The sequence below is a fragment of the Bos javanicus genome, chromosome 5, assembly GCF_032452875.1.
Source record: "Bos javanicus breed banteng chromosome 5, ARS-OSU_banteng_1.0, whole genome shotgun sequence".
In the NCBI taxonomy this organism is placed as follows: Eukaryota; Metazoa; Chordata; class Mammalia; order Artiodactyla; family Bovidae; genus Bos; species Bos javanicus.
This window is the reverse complement of record NC_083872.1, coordinates 28,156,098-28,178,238: the sequence shown is the minus strand read 5'-3', so window position 1 is coordinate 28,178,238 and position 22,141 is coordinate 28,156,098. Positions and strand designations below refer to the sequence as shown.

At 51.7% G+C, this 22,141-nt stretch overlaps 2 protein-coding genes and 1 long non-coding RNA gene across 3 annotated transcripts; 1 reads left to right on the top strand and 2 right to left on the bottom strand.

Moving 5' to 3' along the window:
• Window positions 1-177: 177 nt before the first annotated feature.
• Window positions 178-7,174, top strand: LOC133247347 (keratin, type II cuticular Hb1-like). The gene is made up of 9 exons (XM_061416001.1): window positions 178-643; window positions 1,381-1,589; window positions 2,381-2,441; window positions 3,223-3,318; window positions 3,548-3,712; window positions 3,963-4,088; window positions 4,287-4,507; window positions 6,262-6,293; window positions 6,428-7,174. Exons 1-9 carry the CDS (start codon window positions 275-277, stop codon window positions 6,607-6,609), a joined length of 1,461 nt encoding a protein of 486 aa, XP_061271985.1. The 5' UTR covers window positions 178-274; the 3' UTR covers window positions 6,610-7,174.
• On the bottom strand, window positions 1,590-6,415 carry LOC133247352 (uncharacterized). Its single transcript, XR_009736367.1, has 3 exons — window positions 5,097-6,415; window positions 4,153-4,239; window positions 1,590-3,351 (listed from the first exon to the last, which is right to left on the bottom strand). It is a non-coding gene; the product is annotated as an uncharacterized LOC133247352 (long non-coding RNA).
• Window positions 7,175-15,183: 8,009 nt separating the features above from the next.
• On the bottom strand, window positions 15,184-21,829 carry LOC133247346 (keratin, type II cuticular Hb3). Its single transcript, XM_061416000.1, has 9 exons — window positions 21,369-21,829; window positions 19,561-19,769; window positions 18,399-18,459; window positions 18,182-18,277; window positions 17,438-17,602; window positions 17,049-17,174; window positions 16,576-16,796; window positions 15,848-15,879; window positions 15,184-15,371 (listed from the first exon to the last, which is right to left on the bottom strand). Exons 1-9 carry the CDS (start codon window positions 21,750-21,752, stop codon window positions 15,184-15,186), a joined length of 1,482 nt encoding a protein of 493 aa, XP_061271984.1. The 5' UTR covers window positions 21,753-21,829.
• Between the last annotated feature and the right edge of the window lie 312 nt (window positions 21,830-22,141).

Genomic DNA, 22,141 nt, shown 5'->3' with positions numbered 1-22,141 from the left:
TGGCCCTTTGAGGACAAAAATTGTGCAGTTTAGGGTAAAAGGCCATAAACATCTGGCCTCATCTGGCACCCAATTAAGAACATTAAGGAAGGAGCAACAGCAGCTAAACAACCCAAGCCCATAAACGTGTCTAATTGCTCCTAACACGTGGATACATCAGGCTCCTCACATATATAAAAGGCCCAACGATGTTCAAGAAGTGAACACCTCGTCCACTCGCCGTCCATTAGGCCGTCTGCCTCCTGAGAGCCTCCCGTGCCCCCAAAGAAACACCATGACTTGCGGATCTTACCGTGCTCTCCCAGCCTTCAGCTGCGTCTCCGCCTGCGGACCCCGGCCCGGCCGCTGCTGCATCACGGCCGCCCCCTACCGCGGCATCTCCTGCTACCGCGGCCTCACCGGGGGCTTCGGTAGCCGCAGCGTCTGCGGGGGCTTCCGTGCCGGCTACTGCGGCCGCAGCTTCGGGTACCGCTCCGGTGGCGTGGGCGGCCTCAACCCTCCCTGCATCACCACCGTGTCAGTCAATGAGAGCCTCCTCACGCCCCTCAACCTGGAGATCGACCCCAATGCGCAGTGCGTGAAGCAAGAGGAGAAGGAGCAGATCAAGTGTCTCAACAACAGGTTTGCTGCCTTCATCGACAAGGTGAGTTTCCTTGATCACACCCTTCCTGAACCTTCCCTTTCTGGGTAGGCAGTGAAGGGGTAGTCAAGGGCAGTAGAGATGTGGTCCTTTCAGGTCCCAGTCTGATGAAATGGACACACATCCAGGGCACAAACAGACCAGAGAGATGAGTCTAGAGCAGAGGCTCCTGAATAGAGCACTGTTATTATATACAACCTCTGTCCAGACAGGCAGGGTCCCCACAGACAAGGACAAGGCTTGGAACCACATGTCAGAGAAGAAAGCATACATGCAAACAAGACTCAAGAAATGCACACAAGATATGGGAACAGGACCACAGTTCAGCCTTGAAGTATTTGTCCTTGATCACACCTGTTCTGAACCTCCTCCCCCGCCTCCCATGCCTAAGTCCCAGTTGGGCACTGATGGGGCAGTCAAATGCAAAAAGAGCTCTACTTAGCTCCCGATCACATGCCATCTAGACTCAGCAGGTCAGGATAACTCAGTTCACCTGAGAAGTGAATGATCTTTCCAAACACCTTGCTCTCACCCTAATATAGAAAATACAAACATGATCACTATCTTGAAATCCAGAAATTGCCTTGTCTCCCACTGCCCCGTCTGTCTAATTTCTGCTGAACTCCTGGTTTTGGAGTTTACTGTAAAGAGATCAGCACACTCCCCAATCCCCTCCATCTTCCAAATAGGCTTTGGGGCAGTAGGAGCCATCTGACCCCTCCTCCCACCCCAAATGGCAGGTGCGCTTCCTGGAGCAGCAGAACAAGCTGCTGGAGACCAAGCTACAGTTCTACCAGAACCGCCAGTGCTGTGAGAGCAACCTCGAGCCCCTGTTCAATGGCTACATCGAGACGCTGAGGCGGGAGGCTGAGTGCGTAGAGGCTGACAGCGGGAGGCTGTCCTCAGAGCTCAACAGCCTGCAGGAGGTGCTGGAGGGCTACAAGAAGAAGTGAGTGTGGCTGGGGGGTGATGTTGGGCACAGGAAATGGACATGGATTCAACCCACTGGGTGAGACTGAAGCATTTCAAAGAAGGGGATGTGACCATGCAGGGCAAGTTGGTGGTATGCAGCAGGATCCTCCCATCAGGCAGTCGTTGCTCAGATGCCTATGAGTAGGGCCGTGATTCCCTAGGAGGTCTCTCTCCCCTCCTTCAGGCTTCTCTTCTGGAAGCCTGATCACCCAGCAACAGTGCCCTGTGCTCTGTTGGGAGGAGGCTTCTGCATTCTCCCAGGCGTGGCCCCTCAGGCACCCACCTGTAGCACCTGGATGTGCTATGAATCTCAGTGTCTCTCAGGGCTGCCAGGTCCTAGGTCTCTGGGTTTTCCACTGTCTAGGTTGCTCTAATGCTGATGGCCTCTGAGATTCATAGGTCCTCCCCCAGCTGAGCTAGGTTGGACACCCAGGTGGGGAGCGGCTGGGGCTGCAGTGCCCCAGAGGGGCTGCTGTCCACTCCTGGCTGGTGCTGAGTCCTTATTTTCCTCCAGAGGTGACCTCAGAGCAGTTTGGGCAGCAGGGCTATGAGGTTCCAGAAGAGTCACCCCCTGGATCCCTCAACTCCAAGTAGAGAGAGAATCACAGACACACCCCAAGTCCAACCAGAGAGGACCCAGCAGGGCTGCCAGGGATCTTGCTATGTGGGGAGGTCCTCCCTAGTGTCGTCCCATTCACTGGTAAAATGTGGAGGGGGTTCTGGGGAGACCTGCCCTGCCATGATTCCCCTCTCTGCCCTCTTCCCCAGGTACGAGGAGGAAGTTTCTCTGAGAGCAACAGCCGAGAATGAGTTTGTGGCTCTGAAGAAGGTGAGTAACATGGGATCAGGAAGCAGAGCCATGAAGGATCTCAGAATGACAGGCTCTCATTGTGGAGAACAATGGTCTCATCCTCTTTGGGGAGCAGTGACTTTGCCAATTCAGGATGGGAAATTCCCATAGACCAGGTCATGAAAGGCATATCCAAGGCTTTGGCAAGGGCAGTAACCTTGGACAATCCACTAACACCTTGCCCTAAAGCCGGGGTATAGCTGAATTGACCTCTGGATGTTCTGTGGTGTTTCAGAAGTAGTCTGTGGCTGGGATTCTGTGGAGGCATGGTAGCTTCAGTCTCTCTGTAGCTCATGCCTCTCTCTGAGGGATGGTGTCCTGTCTAGTGTCTCAGGAGTCTGGTTAAGAGGAGGGGCACAGTCCCAGGATCTAGGGGAGGATGGAGCAGAGCCAACAGTGGCCAGGTGGAGTCTTGGAGGACTATAGGGAAACAGGGAAAGGTCAAGGTGGTTGAGCAAGGGAGCCAGTCTGGCAGGCTTTTTGGTACAGGGAAGGGGAAAAGGAGAGCTGGAAAGTGAGAGGTCTCAGGTAGGTGGGGTGAAAGGCTGGTGGTTCATCTCAAAGGCACAAGACATTTGTTCTTGGAAGGGGAGGAGGTTGTGAGATGCCTCCAGGGAAGGGCAGCATGGAGATGGGACAGGAAAAGGAACACAGGGAATCCTTTCCTCCTCACCTCCTTGTAATGGGTGAGAAGAGAGGAATTCGGGGTGATGATGATCACCAGGGGTCCTCTTTGCTCAAAGACTCCCCATCTTCCCAGGATGTGGACTGTGCCTACCTCCGCAAATCAGATCTTGAGGCCAACGTGGAGGCCTTGATTCAGGAGATCGACTTCCTTCGGCGACTGTATGAGGAGGTGAGTGATTGTAGCCCTGGCAGAATCCAGGATCTGGAAGAGAGGGTGTTGGTTTGGGTTCGGAGTTGGACAGGAGTTTGAGCAGGAGCTGCAGTCCATGAGGCTGTCAGAGGGGGACCTTGGGGAAGCCCAGGGAGATCAGGAGGGCTGAGAAGGCTTCTACACACTGTGGTGGGGGAAGCCAAGGTGTAAACAAGACCCTTCCACCCTCCTGCCCCACCATCTGCAGGAGATCCGAGTTCTCCAAGCCCACATCTCAGACACCTCGGTCATCGTCAAGATGGACAACAGCCGGGACCTGAACATGGACAACATTGTGGCTGAGATCAAGGCTCACTATGATGACATTGCCAGCCGCAGTCGGGCCGAGGCTGAGAGCTGGTATCGCAGCAAGGTGAGTGGTCCAGGACACCTGCCTTCTAGACATGATGGAAGGGATGTGAGGTATACATTAACAAGGCTTCTTTTGTCTGCCAATTTGGATTTCTAGAGATGGTGACAGAAGTGCAGACAGCTCTCAGGTTATAGTGGAAGGACAGGGCTGCCATATATGGTTTCACAGGCTGTGCACTGGGCATCTGTGGTGCCTTGAATGGGTGGAATGTCCTGTCCTGAGCTTCACAAGCCTCTCTGCTTCCCACCAGTGTGAGGAGATCAAGGCTACGGTGATCCGACACGGGGAGACCCTGCGTCGCACCAAGGAGGAGATCAATGAGCTGAACCGCACGATCCAGAGGCTGACGGCTGAGGTTGAGAATGCCAAGTGCCAGGTAGGAGCTGTTTGAGGCCCACCCAGGTTCCCACAGGCAGTGTGTGTGCCCAGCTGGATCTCACCTTTCATGCTCCAGTCCATTTGCATGACTTGAGACCAAGGCTGCGGTCACTCTGGGTGATCCAGGTGATGAAGGGGAGAGATTCCTGCTGTGTGGAGAGACCATAACCCACCTTGTTCTCCCCTGGGCCCTTAGAACTCCAAGCTGGAGGCTGCAGTGACCCAGGCAGAGCAGCAGGGTGAGGCAGCCCTCAATGATGCCAAGTGCAAGCTGGCCGGGCTGGAGGAGGCCCTGCAGAAGGCCAAGCAGGACATGGCCTGCCTGCTCAAGGAGTACCAGGAAGTGATGAACTCCAAGCTGGGCCTGGACATCGAGATCGCCACCTACAGGCGCCTGCTGGAGGGCGAGGAGCAGAGGTGGGTACTGTAGCCAAATTTCTCTCCCAGCTCTGCCTGGGTTCTCATCATGCGGTGTACCTGACTTTCCTACTTGACAAAGCTCCCCATCCTGCAACTGGACAGGTAATTTGAGTAATTTCTTTAGGTATGTTTCTAGCCCCATTTCAGTTTCTCATGCCCACTTAGTTGCTGATCTGGGATTGGTGTCTTTGCAAATCTGTTTCTCACAGCCCAGAGTCAAGGTCATAGTAATTGCTGTTCCTGAGTAGCCCTGTCTGGGCTAGGTCGCCTTCCCTCAATAGTGATTCTTCTCTCCTGGCCCTCACTGCACATGGCCCTCAGGGTTCCAACTCTATTCTCAAGCTTGGCCTTGGCTCCAGCCCTGGGAGTTCAGATTTCCTCCCAAATGACAGCTTCAATAGAGGATTTTATCAACACACACTTATATATTCTAACTATAGAGTGCCTTTGCCTAGGTGTTTGTTCATTGCAGCAAGTGAAATGAAGGGTAGACAGATAACAGGGACTGGTCCCTTGAAGCAGCTGTAGCCTGCTCTGGGTGGGCATTTTTACTTGTCACTTCTTTTGAGGGCAAAGGGAGACTCACTGGTCATTAGCCGTCTATGTTCAGGTGGAGGGCGGCTGAACCGCTTCTGTGAGGACAATAGTCACAGGCCGCGCCCTTTGGTTCTTCCCCTGGAAACAGAAAGGTCCATCCTTCTGCCCCAAACACTCGTGGAATGAACTGAGAAGCTTTGCTGTGGATTCCCTAGGAAATGTGGGCCTGGGAAGGTAGATTGTGAGCTGCAGACTCTCCTCATTTCTGAAGCTGATTAAGACAACCCTTTGCTTTGGTCTCTCAGAGGGACTCTGTGTTTTCCTTAAGGAGACAGCATCACGTAGGAAGGAAACCCAGGCTGGATAGAGTTAGGTGGCCGGAGTGGTACTGGTTATTTCCTTTCTGGGCCTCAGTTTACCCATTTGTTAAGTGAGGGACTAGATGTAGCTAATCTCTGAGTCTGCTCTCAATATGTTCTAACATCCCATTCATTCATGCAAGTTATTTATTGAGCCAAGCATCATCTGGGGGCACTGTAGATTCTGCAGCAGGAAAAAGGATAGACAAAAAAATTCTGTCCTCCGGAAGCCCATTCTTTAGTAATACCAGTCAGATCAGATTCAGGAATTTAAATCTGCTGCTCCTCAGATACATTTACAAGTTAATAAGAACAGAAAGAAACAGTAGGAGCTACCATTCCCGAAGCACTACCTTTCCTGATGGCAGAAATCAGGCACTTACAGGCATTTTGACTTCATCCTCGCAAAGTTCAGGGAGTAGATTTTCCCCAGGAGGCTGGCTGTGTGTGTGCTAAGTTGCTTCAGTCCTGTCCGACTCTTTCCAACCCAACGGACTGTAGCCTGCCAGGCTTCTCTGTCCATGGGATTCTCCAGGTAAGAATACTGGAGTGGGTGGCCATGCCCTCCTTCAGGGCGTCTTCTGGAGACTTAGAGATCGAACCCGCATCTCTTATGTCTCTTGCATTGGCAGGCAGGTAATTTACTACTAGCACCACCTGGGAAGCCCCTAAATCCGAGGTTGCTCAGCTAATAAAGGCTAGAGAGAACCCATACATTGACCCAGGGCTAGCGCTTAATGGAGCCTTTCAGGGGCAAGTGCTCAGAATGAGGGCGGGGGACCTCACCCTTCGCCTTGGCTGTGTGGACCAGCGGCTTTTCAGGGCACTGACCTTTCTCTTTTCCTTTCCCCGCAGGCTGTGCGAGGGCGTCGGGTCTGTGAATGTCTGTAAGTAGCCCGCCCCTCCCCATTCTCCAGCCGGGTGGTCACAATGCCTTTAGGGAGGGGCACTTTCGCCGCTCCAAGCCTCCTGGCTGGGGCAGTGTCTGACCGCGTCTCTGCCTGTTCTCCACCCCGTTCAGGCGTCAGCAGCTCCCGAGGTGGCGTCGTCTGTGGCGATCTCTGCGCCTCCGGTGCTGCCCCTGCTGTCACCACCAGCGTCTGCAGCGCCCCCTGCAGCGGCAACGTGGTGGTGGGCACCTCTGACGCCTGCGGCCCCTGCTCTAGGGTGGGCGGCAGCATCCTGGGCTGTAAGAAGTGCTAAGGTCGCCTTCCGGCCCAGCCAGGACGTCGCGCCACCGGAACGCCCCTTCCGTTGCACCCCCGGCCCTCGCCCCCGGGCCGCCCGCTAGCCTGCAGGGTCTGCCTTCCCTGCTCCCTCTCTGCTTCCTTTGCGTGCCATCCGCCAGGCACCCGAGCCCCGGGGAGGCTGGGGCGCACCCTGACCTCTTTCTGTAGCCTTTCCTAGTAGTCGTTTTGCTGTCTTGAGGATTCATGCCTTCTTCTGCCTTCTGGGTTTTGCTGGATTCATTGGTCCTGCCTGATCCCCTTCACCTAGTCTTGGAGGAACGGGAAACAGGCCCCGGAATCTCCCGATCTGCACATCCTGGGGAATCTGCGAGTGTGCTGGTACCTGTGGCATGGACATGGGGAACACTGATGGTGGTTTTCCTGTAACTCTTTGAGGGCCATGCCCTGTGGGAGGGGAGACCATCACCTTTCAAGGATGCCCGCGGAGGCTTCTACAAAGCCAGTGAATCAACTGCCTGCAAGCTCTTTTGTCTTTGTTTCCCTCTTTGTTTCCAATAAACTAATTGTGGCTAATCAGACCTGGTGCCTCAGAGTCTCATAAATGCCAGGGCCCTCCTGAGATAGCTGCTCCCTGCCAGTGATGTCCTCAGGACCTCTCATGCACTCAGTTATTTTTCGTTAGGTGAAAATGATGTGGTAGAAGCTGCCCATCTGGCCTTGAGCCACCGGAGCCTTGAGAAAACGAGAGAAGACCCATGGAGATGGGGAATCCCTCCCTGCCTTGTGTGGTCATGGGTTTCTCTAGACCAAGGATTCTCAACTTCAACACTACTGACATTTTGGGCTAGAGACTTCCTTATTGGGGGGCAAGTATCCTGTGCATTGTAGGATCAGTGATTTGCTCACAGTTACTGAACTAGTAAATGACTGAATCAACATTCAAACATAGGTTTAACCAACTCTTTAATACATAATTTTACTTAGGGAGCCAGAAGGGCAATAGACAGCTGAAACCTCCCTGTAATCCAATAGGTGTCATGATTCCATTTTACAGATGAAGAAGCTAAACTTTAGTGAGGATCAGTGACTTGCCCACTGGCCTCTACCCACTGCACGGCAGTAGTAGTCCACCCTCCCCGAGTTGTGACAACCAAAGCTGTCCCTAGACATGGCCAGATGTGCCCTATGGCTTCTCAACCAGTGTTTTCCTTCTGTCAACCTGCCAAGGACATTCCTGGAGGGGAAAAGTACATGGGTGAGGGTAAGAATGAAAGGAAGGCATGAGGGACAACAGTGTAAGGGAGAGGAAGAGCTTCAGGTTGAGGGTCAGGAGAATCAGGCTTCTAATTCAGAGTCCTGACTCTGCCATTTCCTAACTGGGTGACTTTGGGCAAGTCGCTTCTGCCCTCTGAGCCTCAGTTTCTTTGGCTAGAGAATGAGGGATGGTGGACACATTCCTAAGGGTCCTTCTGGCTCCCTAAGTGAGGACTTAGGGAGAACTGTGTATTTAAAGGACTGTGTATTTAAAGGAGTACGTATTTAAAGGAGTTTGGTTAATACAAGCCTATGTTTGAATATTGGTTCAGCCGTTTCCTAGTTCTGTAATTGTGAGCAAGACACTGATTGTCACTGAGCTTTATAATTTATTCATCTGTAAAATGGAATAAGGAGACCTACTGGGTTGTAGGGAGGTTTCAGGTATCTATTGCATATAACATACCACTCCAAAATTTAGAGGCTTGAACTATAATGCTTTATTTTTTCTAGTGATTCAATAGGCTTACTGGGCAGTTCTTCTACTTTATGTGATGTTGTTTGGGATGCTAGGATGTCTGGAAGGTCAAAAATGGCCTCATTTCACATGGCTGGATTTGGTGCTGGATATCATAGACAGAGGAGCTTGGCAGGCTACAGTCCATGGGGTCACACAGAGTCAGACACGACTGAATGACTAAGAACACATACTAGCTAGGAGTTCAGCTGGAGCTATTGGCCAGGATATATCAGTCAGGAGACAATCATTTGAACAGATGAAGTTTAATATAAGAAATTATTAACTGTAATAGGTGATTGAGTCATGAGAGTTTGGCTAGTAAGAAGCAAGAAATCTAAGAATACAGAGGCCGCAGTTATAAGGAGCAGCCCCTACCTCTAGACCTAAGGGAGAGCACCCAAGGAAGTGGACCCCAGTGCCAAGATGTGGACCTCAGATCCAGGGAAAACTAGGGAGACCTGTTCATGAAGACATGTCTCCATCTCAAAACCACCCGAGGGGGATACTGGAAACTGCTGGCCACAGTATACTGCTGACCACTGTGCATGGCGGCAGTAAAGCCATGGCAACACAGGAGAAGTTCTGGAGAAACTGTGGGTGCTGCAGGAGTCTTCCAGGAGGAAGCTGGAGCCAGGAAGGAAAGCCCCTTCCTCTTGCTCTATCGCTCCATCACCCTCTACTGACAAAGCTCAATCTTGTTCCAGTAAACAAAGGAAAGTATTTAAAGGGCCCCTCTAAATGTTCACAGAGCAGGCCACGACAGGTGAATCTGGAGCTGACAGACAATGCATTGATAACTGGAGTCCAGGGACTTGGTTCTCCTCCGTATGAGCCTTTCTCACATAGCTGCTTGGTGTCTGAGTTCTAAGAAGGAAGGTAGGGAGCAGAAGCAGCCAGGCCTCTTTAGGCTTGAGCTCAGAAGCTCACTTCCACCATATTCTACTGGCCAGAGCAGTCACAGGGTCAGCTCAGGCTCAAGGGGAGGGGAAGCAGACTCCACCCTATGTTGGCTTATGTGTGAAGAGAAGAACAGAATGGCCAAGTCCTCTTGTGGACACCAGACCCCACAGTGTGCCCTCTGGTCACAACAATTCATGTCCCTCCCACAAACAACATATGCTAACTCCTCCAAAGACCGCCCCCACCCCGCCCCGCCCAAATTTCATCCCATTGTTACATCGGCTGGAAATCAGGATCTCACTGGTTGGATTAGATCCATTAACACATGAGACTCTTAGGATATGGTTCTTTTGTTGCAGCTCCTCCATTATTATCTACCTCAGGCTGAAGTCTTGTGATTTAAATGGCAATTATTTATGTCCACCACACCTGTCATGCATTCACCATTGCATTCAGTTATTACAGAATCCTAAGTCCCTGGGAAGGAGGTGTTACAATCCCAGAGCAGAGTCCAGAGTCACTTCCCCAAAAGGTCAGAACTGAAAAGGCCCTTTGTAGAACCTCTGGGGTAGGATAGCCACAATGTGCACTTCTGTTTAGAAAGAGGAAAAATTTGACACACAGAGAAATCCCTGATTCATAACAGTTCTAAGTACAGTTGGGCACCCATTGCTAATTCCTCCTGTTGCAGAGACTGGGAGTGTATCTGATTAGTGCCTAGTTTTGCTCCCTGGAATTGGTTCTCCTCTGCCCTTGTCTCTATCCTTTGGAATCTTGGCTTCACCTTCTGTATCATCCTTTATTTTCCATGATAAACAACCCATGTGTTCTTAGCCTGCTTCTTGTCTATAGGAGGTGAGGAGCCCGGAGGCCTCTTTTCACTTTGAATGGTTTCTGTTCCTTGTAGTTAGATCTGCTCTAATTCTTTAAAAAATTTTGTAAGGTGTGAGGTGGGGCTCAGGGTCTTAGGACATGAAGCTCTTACAGAAGTCGAGTGTACAATGTCAGTCCTGCTTGGTCCCTTGAGCTGGTAGCTGGGAGGCAAGTGCATCACCTCCAGAGGCATGGGGTGTCCCTGGGCTCTCCCAGGTGGCACCTGGACAACCTCCCAAGCTTATTACAGAATCCTTGCTAAGTCCCCGGGAAGGAGGTGTTACAATCCCAGCGCAGAGTTCAGAGTCACTTCCCCAAAAGGTCAGAACTGAAAAGGCCCTTGTAGAGCCTCTGGGCAGGCCTCAATTTTTAAATATTGATTTTTATGGCAGTATAGTTGTTTCACAATGTTGTATTAGCTTGTAGTGCAGAGGAAAATGAATCAGCCACACATAATACATACATATATGTCATCCCTCTTAGATTTCCCTCCCATTTAGGACATCACAAAGCATGAAGTGGAGGTCCCTGTGCTATACAGCATGTTCCCATCAGTTGTCTATTTTATACATGGTATCAATAGTGTATATGTGTCAATCCAATCTCTCAGTTCCTCCCATCCAACCCCTTTCCCCCTTGGAAGCCATTCATTTGTTGTCTACATCTGTGTCTCTATTTCTGCTTTGCAAATAAGATTATCTATACCACTTTTTTAGATTCCACATGTATGCATTGATATACAATATTTGTTTTTCTCTTTTTTACTTACTTCACTCTGTATGACAGTCTTTAGGTCCATCCTAAAAGATGATGCTGTTAAGGTCCTACACTCAATATGCCAGCAAATTTGGAAAACTCAGCAGTGGCCACAGGTCTGGAAAAGGTCAGTTTTCATTCCAATCCCAAAGAAAGGCAATGCCAAAGAATGCTCAAACTACCGTACAGTTGCACTGATCTCACATGCCTGTGAACTAATGCTCAAAATTCTCCAAGCTAGGCTTCAACAGTACATGAACTGTGAACTTCCAGATGTTCAAGTTTGATTTAGAAAAGGCAGAGGAACCAGAGATCAAATTGCCAACAGCCACTAGATCAGAGAAAAAGCAAAAGAATTTCAGAAAAACATCTACTTCTGCTCATTGACTATGCCAAAGCCTTTGACTATGTGGATCACAACAAACTATGGAAAATTCTTAAAGAGATAGGAATACCAGACAACCTTACCTGCCTCCTGAGAAATCTGTATGCAGGTCAAGCAGCAACAGCTAGAATGGGACATGAAGCAATGGACTGGTTCCAAATCGGGAAAGGAATACATCAAGGTTGTATATTGTCACCCTGCTTATTTAACTACTATGCAAAGTACACCATGTGAAATGCTGGGCTGGATGAAGCCCAAGCTGGAATCAAGATTGTTGGGAGAAATATCAATAACCTCAGATATGCAGATGACACAACCCTTATGGCAGAAAGTGAAGAGGAACTAAAGAGCCTCTTGATAAAAGTGAAAGAGGAGAGTGAAAAAGTTGGCTTAAAACTCAACATTCAAAAAATGAAGATCATGGCATCCAGTCTCACCACTTCATGGAAAACAGATGGGGAAACAATGGAAACAGTGACAGATTTTATTTTCTTGGTCTCCAAAATCACTACAGATGGTGACTGCATCTGTGAAATTAAAAGACACTTGCTCCTTGGAAGAAAAACTATGATTAACCTAGACAGCATATTAAAAAGCAGAGACATTACTTTGCCAACAAAGGTCTGTCTAGTCAAAGCTATGGTTTTTCCAGTAGTCATGTATGGATGTGAGAGTTGGACCATAAAGAAAGCTGAGAGCCAAAGAATTGATGCTTTTGAACTGTGATGTTGGAGAAGACTCTTGAGAGTCCCTTGGACTGCAAGGAGATAAAACCAGTCAATTCAAAAGGAATTCAGTCCTAAATATTCATTGGAAGGACTGATGCTGAAGTTGAAGCTCCGATACTTTGGCCACCTGATGCGAAGAACTGACTCATTGGAAAGACCCTGATGCTGGGGAGGATTGAAGGCAGGAGTAGAAGGGGAGGACAGAAGACGAGATAGTTGGATGGCATCACTGACTCGATGGACATGAGTTTGAGTGAACTCTGGGAGTTGGTGACGGACAGGGAGGCCTGGCATACTGCAGTCCATGGGGTTGCAAAGAGTCAGATATGCCTGAGAGACTGAACTGAAAGGTCCATCCATGCCTCTAGAAATGACCCAATTTTGTTCCTTTTTATGGCTGAGTAATATTCCGTGATATATTTGTACTGTATCTTTATCCATCTGTCTGTTGGTGGGCATTTAGATTGTCTCCATGTTCTGGCTCTTATAAACAGTGCTGCTACCGATATTGAGGTGCATGTGTCATTTTGAGTTACTGTTTTCTCTGGGTATATGCCCAGTAGTGGGATTGCTAGGTCATGTGGTAGTTCTATTTTTAATTTTGTTAAGGGGTCTCCATATTGTTTTCTATAGTGTCTGTATCAACTTGCATTCCCACCAACAGTATAGGAGGGTTCCCTTTTCTCCACCTCCTGTCCAGCATTTATCATTTGTAGATTTTTTAATGATGGCCATTCTGACTGGTTTGAGGTGATACCTCATTGCAGTTTTGATTTGCATTTCTCTAATGATTAGTAATGTTGAGCATCTTTCCATGTGTTTTTGTTGGTCATCTGTACGTCTTCTTTGGAGAAATGTCTATGTAATTCTTCCACCCATTTTTTAATTGGGCTGTCTATTTTTTTATATTGAACTGCATGGGCTGCTTATATGTTTTGGAGATTAATTCTTTGTTAGTACTTCGTCTGCAAATATTTTCTCCTATTCTGAGGGTTGGCTTTTCATTTTGTTTATGGTTTCCTTTGCTGTGCAAAAGCCAGCTCTCATTTAAGAGGTGTTCAGGGCTCCCAAGTCAGAGCAGGGGAGGGATGAGAGACATTGAGAGATGGGTCACAGCCAGATACACAGGACTGGCACGTCATGGTCAAGAGTCTTGACTTCATCCACTGTCAGATCTGTGTTTTGGAAAGATGTCTCTGGCTGCTGCTCAGTGTAGATTGGAAGGGGATACCAGCAGGTCTCCAACCAAGATGGTGGTGGCCGAAATGTGGATGGTAGCAGCAGCAGAGAGAGGAAAAAGATGGATGAGAGGAATACTTAGGAGGTAGAAAGAAGAGCACTTAGGGGTTATTTGGTTTTGAAGGGGAGAGTTCAGGCCTGGACGGATCTTAGAGGCTCAGATTTGGGCAGCTGTGATGATGACCTTGACAGGTGAGGCAGGAGGAGACCTCAGTGGAGGGAATGAGGAATAGTGAGTTCAGCTGAAAGGTCTGTGGGTTGGAAGAGTCTCCAGGACAGGCAAGTGGAGAGGTCTTGGAGAAACTGGGGCGAGTGAGTCTGAAGCCGAGGAGTGAGGTCAGAGCAGTGGAGAGCCATGGGGACTAGAGCTGGAGGACTTGAACCCGGGAGGATGTTAACGGTGGTGGTAACAGAAGGCAAGGGGTGGAGGTAATTGTCCAGGGAGCGTGCTCCGAGTGCTGAGGGAAGGGCTCTGGGGCATTTTCATGCTTGAGGTTTGCCTGGGTGAGGGAAGAGAGCCACGGAAGAGCTGAGAGCCTGGCCTGCAGAGCAAGGACGTGAAAGGCCAGAGACTCAGAGTTCAAGAGAGGGTAAGGGGGTGAGGGTGACGGGGAGCAAAGGGGCTTGGGTGAGGAGCCAGGAGGGAGTGAGGGAAGGTTCTGGGTCCTCCAGAGATAGTGTGGTGAGCTGGGTAGAAAGGTCAGGGCCTGAGGAAGGACCAGCATCAGGCTCTGGGATAAGGCGAGGCAAAGGCAGACAAGGAGAGGGCCAGTGGGAGGGAAATGGGCGACACAGAAGAGGGGTTACTACAGGCCTGGTGCTTCCAGAGTGGGGCTGGGGCTCCTCAAGGTCTTCCTCCTATGACCTCCCAGACACTTCCTGAACAGAGGACATGCATGGTCAGGCCATACCGGGGGCAGGGGAGCCATCTTAGCCTCCGGATTGAAGCTCTGAGGTATGTGGGGGTGAGGGCAGTGAGTGGGGCAGTTGGGAGAGTCAGTAGACAGTATCCCCTTACCAGCTACAGGGCTTTGCAGGGAGGCTGTTCCAGGTGCTGAGGGGGGGTGCATACGGGGGAGGGGCCAGAGTCAAGGGTCTCATCTCCCCTTGTCTGATGGACAGCAGTGGGGATGAGGTGGGGTGGGGTCCAGGCTGACACAGGGTGGCCCCCTGAGGTGGCTGTTGGCATTTGTGACGGTTACTGCCGTGGTGCATTGTGTGGTGGAGGTGGGACAGCAGAGTGAAGGTGTGCCCAGAAAGCACGGTGGGTGGGAAGGGGGCTAAAAGTGTGCACACAAGTGCGTGTGCACACACACACGAACACACACATACATAGCCTTCCAGCGGATTCCTGTGCCCTCCTTTGGGTCCCTTCAAAACCAGTCAGAGGAATAAGTCCCCAGCTACCCCAGACCCAGAGGAGCGACTGAGGAGGAAGGTCAGCACTGCCTGGCCAGGGGGAGGCCGGCAGCGTTCGGGGACAGGCCCTGCAGGAACACAGGCTGAGGGCAGGCCAGAAGCACTCCAGTCCTCAGGCCTTCTCCCTGGGCTGGGGTGCTCACCAGTCGGTGCACGGGGCTCACTCCCAGAAAGCCAGACATCACAGCACAGAAAGCGGGTGCCTCGGTTTATTGGAGAAATGGAGGGGGAACAAGAGGCCAGAGAGTTAGGGGACATGGGAAGGTGCGCTCTTCTTCCTGGGCGAGGCCAGAGGCCAAGACAGCGGAAGGGAGGAGTCCCTCCCCAGGCTGCATCCCCTTCAGGTGCGACTAGAGGAGCGGAGCAGAGAAGAGGCTGATGGAAAGGAGGGCGTGGTGTATTCTCAGAACACGAGAGGGCCAGCTACCGAGGCGCTGCTGTTCTCAGGCAGCAGTGGGGGTGGTGGCACTTCTGGCAGGCCGAGGGGCCTCTCTGGCTCTCCCCGGGGGCCGCCTAGCACCTCCCCAGGCTGCAGGAACCCCCTCCGCAGGTGGTGTTGAGCTGGCCGCAGGGCGCGCACAGGCCGGTGCTCACCGCCAGGTTCCCGCTGCAGGGAGCGCTGCAGACGCTGCCCGTCACCGGCCGGGAGCCCGACACGCAGAGGTCTCCGCAGACGACCCCGCCGCGGGAGCTGCTGACACCTGCGGGGACGAGCGCGGTATCAGGAGGCCTGCTAGTGGCCACCGCATCTGGCCACCTTCACTGGCCTCTCTTATCTGTTCAGCCCTCCCAGGGAGGACACAAAGGTTCAGCTGGTATTCTGAAGGTGTGGATGGAAACAGCGGGCAAATCAGGAGCCCTGGCTTCTGGCCCTGGATCTCCTTTGTGACCTTGGGCAAGTCCCTTCCTTGCTCTCTTAGTGTCCTCACTATACAAGCTGAGGGTTGTACTGTGTGACATCTGAGGTCCCTTCCTGCAGTGATCTTTTTCCAATCCCATTCATGCTGTGAGGTTCTTCCTGTTAGCTAATCTCAGTCTCTCCTACTGTATGACTAACCTACTCCATTTACTGAGGGAATTATTTGAAACACTCCTCCTGGTATCTCTATACACTCATAGCCAGGACACTCTTATTGCCCAATCTAGAATTTTCCTTTTCATGGCTCAGAATACTTACAGACATTCACAGCTCCAACGCCTTCACACAGCCTGAGTGGGGAAAAGGTAAAAAAGGAAAAGAGAAAACAGGTTAGAATAAGATCTTCAAGTTTCCCCTGGGTGCCAGGATGGGTCAAATGGGCTATTTCTGGCCTATATTTATGCCCTTGTGTTAACTTTTATAAAGTGATGTTCTGGCAGTTGCAGCAATGCCAGGGCACACTATTTAGCAAACAGAGTATATACTGAATTTCAGCCTCACTTGCCCCTCAGTTGGCTGCTTTTGTGCAGTGCACAGCCGGAGCAACAATACCTGGCATACCTGGCTGGGCTCAGCTTTAGGAAGAGGAAGTTTCCTTTGGGGAGTCACATGAGGCTAGGATCAGAGTTTGGCCAGCATCTCCACCCTAGGGCAGGATGACTGCCAAGAAACCTGGCAGGGAGTGGATCTTGCAAGAGCTGAGGATGGAATAATTTGAAGATGTTCTGAACTGGGAGGTAGGGCACCTCGGCTCTAAATCTAGGAAGGCCCTGGGCTCTCTGGGACTCTGGACATTGCAGTGGCACCAGCTCTCATTTCCTCTCTGTATGCTACTGACCATGTTCTAGTCCTTCGAGATACGGGTTTCAAAGACCTCAGAGTCTAGCTTGGGACCAGTTCTTAGGACTGAGACTAGGATGAGGAAAAATCAGAAGTGGGCAGACCTATGCAAGTGGAGTTCATGCGGCAACCGAGATGATCCTCACCTCTGCTCCTCGCCCTCCAGCAGGCGCCTGTAGGTGGCGATCTCGATGTCCAGGCCCAGCTTGGAGTTCATCACCTCCTGGTACTCCTTGAGCAGGCAGGCCATGTCCTGCTTGGCCTTCTGCAGGGCCTCCTCCAGCCCGGCCAGCTTGCAGCGGGCATCGTTGAGGGCCACCTCGCCCTGCTGCTCAGCCTGGGTCACTGCAGCCTCCAGCTTGGAGTTCTAAGGGCCCAGGAGAGGATAAGGTGGGTTATGGCCTCTGGGTCTCTGTGTCCATTTCCTGGATGTGTCCAGTCTCTCCACCCAGATGAGATCACCCCAGAAACAGACCTCTCCCTTTTATCACCTAGGGCTCCCTGAGTGGCCATAGCCTAGGACTCAAGTCGTTCTGATGGGCTGTAGAGTGAATGGTGAGATCCAGTTGGGCACACACACTGCCGGTGAGACCCTGGGTGGGCCTCAAACACTCCTTACCTGGCACTTGGCATTCTCAACCTCAGCTGTCAGCCTCTGGATCACGCGGTTCAGCTCGTTGATCTCCTCCTTGGTGCGGCGCAGGGTCTCCCCATGCCGGATCACCGTGGCCTTGATCTCCTCACACTGGAGGGAAGCAGAAAGGCATATGACATTCCACCCACTCAGGACAACATGGATGATTTGCAGGTTGTACAGTGCTCAGCCTGTGTAACCATACACTGCAACTCTGTCCTGCCACTATAACCTGAGAACTGTCTGCCCTTCTGTTATCATCTCTAGGGATCAGAATCCCTGGGGAAAAAAAAAAAAAAAGGTTTTTCTAATTATATATACCTCAAGTCCCTACCACTGCTGTGTCTAGGAGGCAGGTGTCCTTGACCACCCACCTTGCTGCGGTACCAGCTCTCAGCCTCAGCCCGGCTGCGGCTGGCGATGTCATCATACTGGGCCTTGATCTCAGCGACAATATTGTCCATGTTCAGGTCCCGGCTGTTGTCCATCTTGACGATGACCGAGGTGTCTGAGATGTTGGCTTGGAGAACACGGATCTCCTGTGGATCAGGAGTCAGGAAAGAGGAAGTATAAGCAAATTATCTGAGCTTTTCCTCACCCGCCAATGGCTGTAATCTCTTTGGTCCATCTGGAGCCAAAGTCTCGTTTGGAGCAGACAATTCCCTGATGAAATTGCATCGCTTTCCATACAGATAAGAAATCCCATTTAGAAAAAAGTGCAATTACTTCTCAAATGTTTGCTTTGGGGATTTTTCAGGCCCCTGTAAATCTTGTCCCTGCAGCCAGCATGCTGGGGACACTTCCTTGGGGTCCAGGCCCCTGTGTGGAGACCCATTTCTTGTTCTCATGGACCAGCCACAGGCTTCTGGCTGCCAGAGAAAATCTGAGCTAGAGAAAGTGCGGTCAAGGTGTGTGCCTGGGCTTTGGTTTCTCAAGGCACAGCTGTCCTAGAGGTTGTCACCCTTACTAATTCCGTGCCCCTTACTAATTCTGTCCCATTTTGCTTCTCTATTCCTTTGCCTAACCTTCAATCTCAGCCTGTGTTCCCACATCAGCCGGCCAGTGGGAGGGCTGGACAAGGGCTCAGGGATGCCCACCAGGACCAAGAACCCTCTCACCTCCTCATACAACCGCCGCAGGAAATCGATCTCCTGGATCAGGGCCTCCGAGTTGGCCTCCAGGTCTGACTTGCGGATGTAGGCGCAGTCCACATCCTGTGTGGGGTTCAAGGGGCTGTGAGATTCAAGGTCACTCTGCGGGCTTGGCTGCAGCATCGCAGGACAGAGAGGACAGGGTGGCCAGGGGCTCAGGGAGGGGCTTGGCTCAGGCACTTACCTTCTTTAGAGCCACAAACTCGTTCTCCGCTGTGGCCCGAAGAGCAACTTCTTCTTCATACCTGAGGGGTATGGGGAAAACAGGGCCCCTTCTGAGCAACTCTAAACTTGACCATGAAGCACGCAAGCAAATAAGCCTGATTTCTAGCTCCCCGCCTCCACTCATTTCCCCACCTCCAAAAGAAATGGGGTGGGACCAGGTGCTCCAGGCCTCCTGGGATACATGGGACTATTGAAACACCCACCTTCACATCACCTCTGAGCTCCTCAGTGGGGTGAGGGTGGAAGGGGGGCCGGGGGTAGGATCTAGAAGCTGTGTGTGTGCGAGTGTGTGTGTGCATGTGTGCGTGTGTGTGTGGCTGGGGCTGGCAGGTGCCTTCTTTTCTCACCCAGGCCTGCATTTCCCTTTCCTCTGACTCCTCCCCTTGCCCCTGGCTTTGCTACAGGTGGTAGGATCTCCCCTCTGTCATCTTCCTCCTGGCTCAGCCAAGAGATGTGGAGCCTGCTGCTTCCTCCTGCTCTGTGGGCAGGCCTGCTCAGAGCTAGAGGCAGGGAGCATGGTGGCCTGGCAGTGCATGGCTAAGAGTATAACTGAAGGATGGTGGCCAGCTCTGGAAACCAGGTTCCTTTAGAGTACCCAGTGTGTGCCTTCGTATTCTGTGTCATTCTTTGTCATCAGAGGTCTCTGTCTGTGACTCTGCCATCTCTGCCTACCAGGGGACTGTAAGCCCCACAGAAACACGAGCTGGCTCTATCATTTGCCCCTGGATTGCTATCACCCTGTCCAGATCTGCCTGCTGCCTGATAGGTGCTCAAAAAGTGTTAGCTGAGTGAAGGGGTGAACTTCAAAAGAAGGTCCAGGACTTTGAAAGCTAGACTCAAAAGGATCAGCAATGTTAGTTTTTCTGGGGTCCTAAGAGAAGATCTATGGGTAGAAGAAAGGGAGAGAACATCATTTCCCTGACCTGCTGGTAGGAAGTCAGGCTGAGCTCCGTCCCCAGTGGGCCAGGACCCACCCATGGAACCCATGTACCTCGAGGAGGGGCAGAGAGCACAGGCTCTTCCTGATCATCAGGCAGAGACCCAGCCACAAGTCTGGATGCTCCCCTGTGCTGGGAGCCACCTTCAAGCCCTTCCCGGAGCCGGCGCCTTCCCACACTCACTTCTTCTTGTAGCCCTCCAGCACCTCCTGCACGTGGTTGAGCTCCGAAGACAGCCTTCCGCTGTCAGCCTCCACGCACTCGGCCTCCCGCCTCAGTGTCTCGATGTAGCCCTCGAACAGGGGCTCGAGGTTGCTCTCGCAGCACTGGCGGTTCTGATAGAACTGCAGCTTGGTCTCCAGTAGTTTGTTCTGCTGCTCCAGGAAGCGCACCTGCCGCACAGAGGCAGAGCCTGAGAACCTCTTCTTGTAGGACCAGAGGGCAAGAGTGGGGAGGGTCCCAGCACCAAGACCCAGGATCCCCAGCTCTCTGACTCAGAGTCCTCAGAAGCATTATGTCCCCTCTCTTTAAACCATGTTAGGGCCTCAGTGGCTCTCCTGGAAGTCCTTCCTTGGAGCTAATGTCAGTCTCTTCTAAGGCAGTGTACCTACTGTCATGGAAAGCACTAAAGCCATGCAGAGTCCAGACCCTGCTGCTTTTGTTAATAATGTTTCCTTGGGCCCAGCACTTAACCCTTGTCCTGAGTGCTTGCCTTGCTAAGAGTTTAATGAGCCCTGTTGCAGAAAAGCACCCGAATGCAGAATGTCTACTATTCCAAGACAGGTGTGACTGTCAGTGTGCAAATGAACAGGTCAACCTTTTTAGAAAGACCAACTGTTAAAGTTAACAAGTAAAGTATGTGCCAATAATCAAAATCCTACGACAACAATGCAATTAGGATAATAGTCACCTGGACTATTAGTGCAGGGATGTGGTGTGTGCCAACTCCCTTGTTTTACAGATGAGGAAGTTTTATAGGATTGAGAGGTTCCCTAACTGCCTGAGATCTCATAGTGGCAGAAGAATTCAAACTTTGATCTTCTGCCCTGCGGGGTGGGGGTGGGGTGGGGGGGAGCAGGCTTCTCTTACTACAATAATTGCTGACAATTGTGCCCAAGAGAAATTTCACATCCACTCTTCTTCCATGAGGTTGGCCCACCACCCCATTCAGGTCCTTTTGTGTAATAACTTTGCCACATCCCTGGTAAGTCCTTTCTTGTGCTACTCTTGGTCTCTCATGCTCTTAAGAGCTCCAGATCCTTTTGGCCCTTCCTGGTGGGTATCTCTGTAGCATGAATTCTCACAAGTTTGGCTCTGGATAACCTTCCCTGGCCCCAGAACTTTTTCTTCAATGAAGCCTTCTCCCCTGGCCCCTCGAACCACTGCCTCATGGCCTGGATTCAGTGGAGGAGACTTGAGCTGGACACTGACATCTGCAGATGGTTTCAACCAGACCACATACTACCTTCCTCTCCACAAGGCCAAGGAGAGTGGGGACCGAGTCTGTTGCTCACCCCTGGATCCCACGCACAGAGGCATGGACAAGCCATTCTGGGCCCTGCTCAGTGGCCAAGTAACCATTGTTATATAAAGGGCTCTGTGTGAACCAGGAGATTCCTTCTGGGCAGTCTTCCAGTATTGCAGTCACCAGCCCTGCTTGGACATGGAGAGTACCTCCTTACCAAGTAAGCAGCTGCTGGTCCTCAAATGCATTGAACACCCACACAGCAGCCCTTTGCTCACAGGATGTTATCTCCCAGCACTAGAGTTTCTGCCCCTAGTTCTGTTTCTGTGTTTTCAGTTTGTCTCCCCCATTAGACTAGGCAGCTTCTGAACCTATTCTTGTCTTTCTGTCTGTGTTCAAGAGGTATGACTTCCTCTCCTTTTGGCCTGAGGGCTTCTGTGGGCATGTCTCTGACTCCTTCTTCAGTGCCCAGCTGGGGTCCTGAGCATGGGTGGGATTCAGGAAAGGCATGATCAAGGAGACTCACCTTGTCGATGAAGGCAGCGAACCTGTTGTTGAGACACTTGATCTGTTCCTTCTCCTCTTGCTTCACGCACTGCGCATTGGGGTCGATCTCCAGGTTGAGGGGCGTGAGGAGGCTCTCATTGACTGACACGGTGGTGATGCAGGGAGGGCTGAGGCCGCCCACGCCACCGGAGCGGTACCCGAAGCTGCGGCCGAAGGAGCCAGCACGGAAGCCCCCGCAGATGCTGCGGCTACCGAAGCCCCCGGTGAGGCCGCGGTAGCAGGAGATGCCGCGGTAGGGGGCGGCCGTGATGCAGCAGCGGCCGGGCCGGGGTCCGCAGGCGGAGACGCAGCTGAAGGCGCGACTGCCGAATCCAGAGCCCACAGTGCTGAAGCCACAGGTCATGTTGGAGACAGGAGGTGTCTGAACAGTGGAGAAGCTGGCAGAGGACTGAGCCAAAGGCCTGTGCTCCCTGAGCTGTGGCAGGCCCTTTTATGCACCAGGGCAGCTGGCAGTAAAAGGGGCAGCAAAGAGAAAATAGCTGCATTTTATTGGCTTGGCATCACCCTGGCCTCTTAAGAGCCAACTGTTTGCCTATTCAGTAGAGCTGTGTCAACAATCTCGGCCTCAGGCCTGTTTCATCTTCAAAGCCATTTATGAGCTTCCTCATGGCCTCTCCCCGTCCCATTGCTACTGGAAGTGGAGACCTCCTACAAGTATCTAGCTGGACTCCATGCTCTGAGTGTAGGCAACAGTTGCAGTGACCTGGGGTAGAGCCTGCTCCCCAAATCCTT